The 3,576-nt window shown below is 36.5% G+C and overlaps 1 protein-coding gene across 1 annotated transcript in view; it reads left to right on the top strand.

Annotated features, from left to right (window-relative positions):
- Positions 1–3,576, top strand: part of OPRK1 (opioid receptor kappa 1) — a 66,135-nt gene that overhangs the window by 52,106 nt on the left and 10,453 nt on the right. The window contains exon 3 of the mRNA XM_019527267.1: positions 3,307–3,544. Within this exon, the coding sequence (XP_019382812.1) occupies positions 3,307–3,544 (238 nt within the window). The remainder of the gene's footprint in view (positions 1–3,306; positions 3,545–3,576) is intronic.

The raw sequence follows: 3,576 nt of genomic DNA, 5'->3' as shown, positions 1-3,576 counted from the left end.
CTTGGCCTACAATAACATTTTTATATTTATTGTTATTAACATGAAAATGTGCCCTTGCTTCTATAAAAGCTAGACTGTCATTCAGAAAGTGATGATGAGGTCTAATACAGTGGGTTTTTTTTTCAGCCAGGTACCCTTGGGTGCCAAGAAATCCTTTTAAGGATCTGGCAATTCCTAGCATTGTGAGGCATGCAAACACCTACGCACAGTTCACAAGATAGGCCCAGAAATTTCAAATTGGAATCCGGTGTATCAAAAACATTCTGATCCATTGTGGTCTTTCTGGGATCTTTGCAACAGAATCATTGCGCTACTATTTTTCTAAAGTCAAAAAAGGAGTGAAAGCTGAGAGCCAGCATTTTCCAAAGGGTGCCGTGGGTCTAACAAGGGCTGCCATGAATCTAAAAAGGTTGAGAACCACTTGCCTAACATTATATGGGCAAGACAATTGCAGCATATTAACTTATGCTGGCTGTGTGTTAGTTCCATATTGACAAACTTTATTATTGATGTTTAAGACCTCAAAGGCAGCAGATCCATCATATTGGATTGATATCTAGTTACCCTATATCCTCAGCCTGTTACTATGTTCTGGTTTATTTTCATATTGAATTTCATCTGCATATAAGCTTGAGGTATAGAGTGTTTATCTTCTAAGCCCCTGATCTTTACTGCTTGATATTCATGAAAAAAATCACACATGGAAGCAGAACAGAATCAGGTACATATAATTGATAGGAGCTTTTGACATTTGTTTTTATATATGATTTGGTTTCACTGAGTCAGGTCCTTCCTATAACATTGTTTTGCTCTTCATATTTCATTTAATTCATTCCTACTCTTATTTCATTCTATTTGCAGTTTAGATATATTACCACTATTGTGGAACTCTGCCATACTATGTTTGTCAAACTTTCTAAAACACCTATTTCATATTTCAGGGAACATTTCAGCCTGAAAATACTGTTGTTAAAGTTATATTTCAATGAAAAAAATGATTTGAAAAGAACTACCTGACTTTAGCATCATTAATGCCATGCTGTAATTTCTTGTCTACCTCTTCTTCTCTGGTTGAAATTAGTATTTTGAAAAAACAGGTAATAATTTAGTAATCGGTTCTGATAATTTTCTGGACTGTGTACTGACTTGTTAATAACACTAGATAGAAACAGACATCGTTTAATGAAGTGGTTCAGCTGTAATGCGTCACAACTGAGAGCATTCGTGAGCTCATTCTGGACTGATGAATGAAAATGAATATATTAACAATATTTCCTTATAATATACATGCAGAGTTTACAATGTTTCTTCCTTATCATATATGAAGAATTTTTAAAGTCAGCTTCTGCTCAACTAATAGATATGATTGATTTCATTGGTATCTAAGGAAAAAATGTACAATTTCTTTTCCTCACAGGCCTTTCATTTTCTCAACATATTTTGTTATGAATACTTCAAAAGAACTGCTTCAGCCCATAAGTTGTCTATTAATCAGAGATTAGTGTTTTGTATATATTTTTAATTACATAAAACTATTCTTATTCTGCATGTGCATGCGGTTGGCATCACAAAACTGCTCATTATTAGACTGCACAGTTATTTTTCATCTTACAAATTAAGTTTAGCGAGCAGCCGCTTTCACATATTGTGTGTCAGCTGTGCTCACAGATTCTATATTTCTATCTACAAATCAGTTAATGATATGCCCAAACAAGCAATTAGGCACATCGCTGTCAGGTTTGCACATGGAAATGACTGTACACATGTTTGAAATGTATGGGTACATGCAGACGTTATACTTAGATTGACCTAATTTAGATTGACTTAGATTCATCTAAATGCAGATCTGTACAGATGTGTGGGGAGGTCAGATGGAGCGAAATGGCTGGCCTGATCTAACTTAGTTAACCTGAGGAGATGAACAAAGTTAGATTGGGAACAGGTTCGCCCGATCTAATGAACATCTGTACATGTCCAGAGTGAAGCCCCAGGGCTAAGAAAGCCCAAATACTCATCCTAGTTCTGGGGCTGTGCTCTTTCTACCCAACCACCTTGATCAGGCTATTTGAGCCCCCTGCCCAACACTCCTCTCAGACCTTCCAGCTCCCTGCCAACCCTCTCCCACCCTGTCTTACTTGGATCAGGCCCCCAGCATGGCTTCTGGCACAGGCAAATATCACATAAGCGAGACCCGATCTACCAGCACATGGTTTAAAGTAAGACGCAGGACTGTAGGTGAGGTCCTGTGAAGGTGTGCATGTACCCTAGGAGTACAAGAGACCTGAGCAGATGAAAGTGAGTGAATCTTAAAGTATTTCAGGATTTATACATAAACTGCTTCCTAAAAAAAAGGTGTTTTACAAGAGTCAGTATATTATTAATGGGGAAACAGATATAGAAAGGTGATAAGGATAGTTGAAAGTGAGCCAATAATATTGTCAAAAGCAGTCTTGGATATCCTGACTTTCAGTTCCCCTCTACTATCAACATGAACATTATTGCTGTGTAATAGTATAATCATTGTATGCACCTTGAGCACGATGAGAAATGTTTAAAAAGCTGTTATGTCACACCTCTGAACCTTAAAAATTACTTTTCCATGTGTGATCCTACCGTGTTGTTGCTCTTGCAGGCTACAGTTCTTAAAAGGTATAACACAAAGCAAATAAAAGTATCAATTTTGCTTTAAAGTATATTAACAGTGCATTAAAGTGTGTATGTGCATACACATATTATGTTGCAAGTAATTGTGATGGATTGCAGAAGTTTATTTTTATTAAGTATCTATAGGCTATGGGTCAGATCATTAGCTAGTGCAAATCAGTAGAGAGACAGTAATTTATACAAGTAGAGAGTTTGGCCCAGGAAGAATGATGGTTAACATTGGTTCATGAAAGCGCAAGGTGAGATAAGGATATCAACTACTTCCCACCAACAACAAACAACAGTCTGGCTATAAGGAAAGGACACACTAGAATTTTCTGTCCTTGCAAATGAAATAAATTGTTTTAATTAATTTGTAGCTGGATTTTAGATGACAAAATTAAAACTGACATTTAAACTGACATCCAATTAAAATTAGTTGTTTGTCCAGTTCTGCCAATAATCCCAATAGTTATTGGCAATACATCGGTGATACAGTTGAGGTGCTATATTTAATATAATCCTTGAGTCTTGGTCATTCTTGCACTTTTGTCTGTGAACTAGAGACTGTTGTCAAAATGTGTTTACATAAAAATTCCCTTAATACTCTGACCATATTTGTGAACTCACTGCTATAATAAACCTTTTTTTTTTGTGCTTTAGGTATACAAAGATGAAGACAGCAACAAACATCTATATTTTCAATCTGGCTCTCGCGGATGCTTTAGTTACCACTACTATGCCTTTTCAAAGTACGGAGTACCTGATGAACTCATGGCCTTTTGGGGATGTGCTGTGTAAAATTGTTATTTCAATTGACTATTACAACATGTTTACCAGCATATTCACATTGACCATGATGAGTGTTGATCGATACATTGCTGTGTGTCACCCTGTGAAGGCTCTGGATTTTCGTACTCCTCTCAAAGCAAA

This window comes from Gavialis gangeticus, unplaced genomic scaffold (assembly GCF_001723915.1).
Source record: "Gavialis gangeticus isolate Ggan-Ray unplaced genomic scaffold, GavGan_comp1, whole genome shotgun sequence".
Taxonomy (NCBI): Eukaryota; Metazoa; Chordata; order Crocodylia; family Gavialidae; genus Gavialis; species Gavialis gangeticus.
The sequence above is the reverse complement of the archived record's forward strand: the minus strand, read 5'-3'. Positions and strand labels throughout refer to the sequence as shown.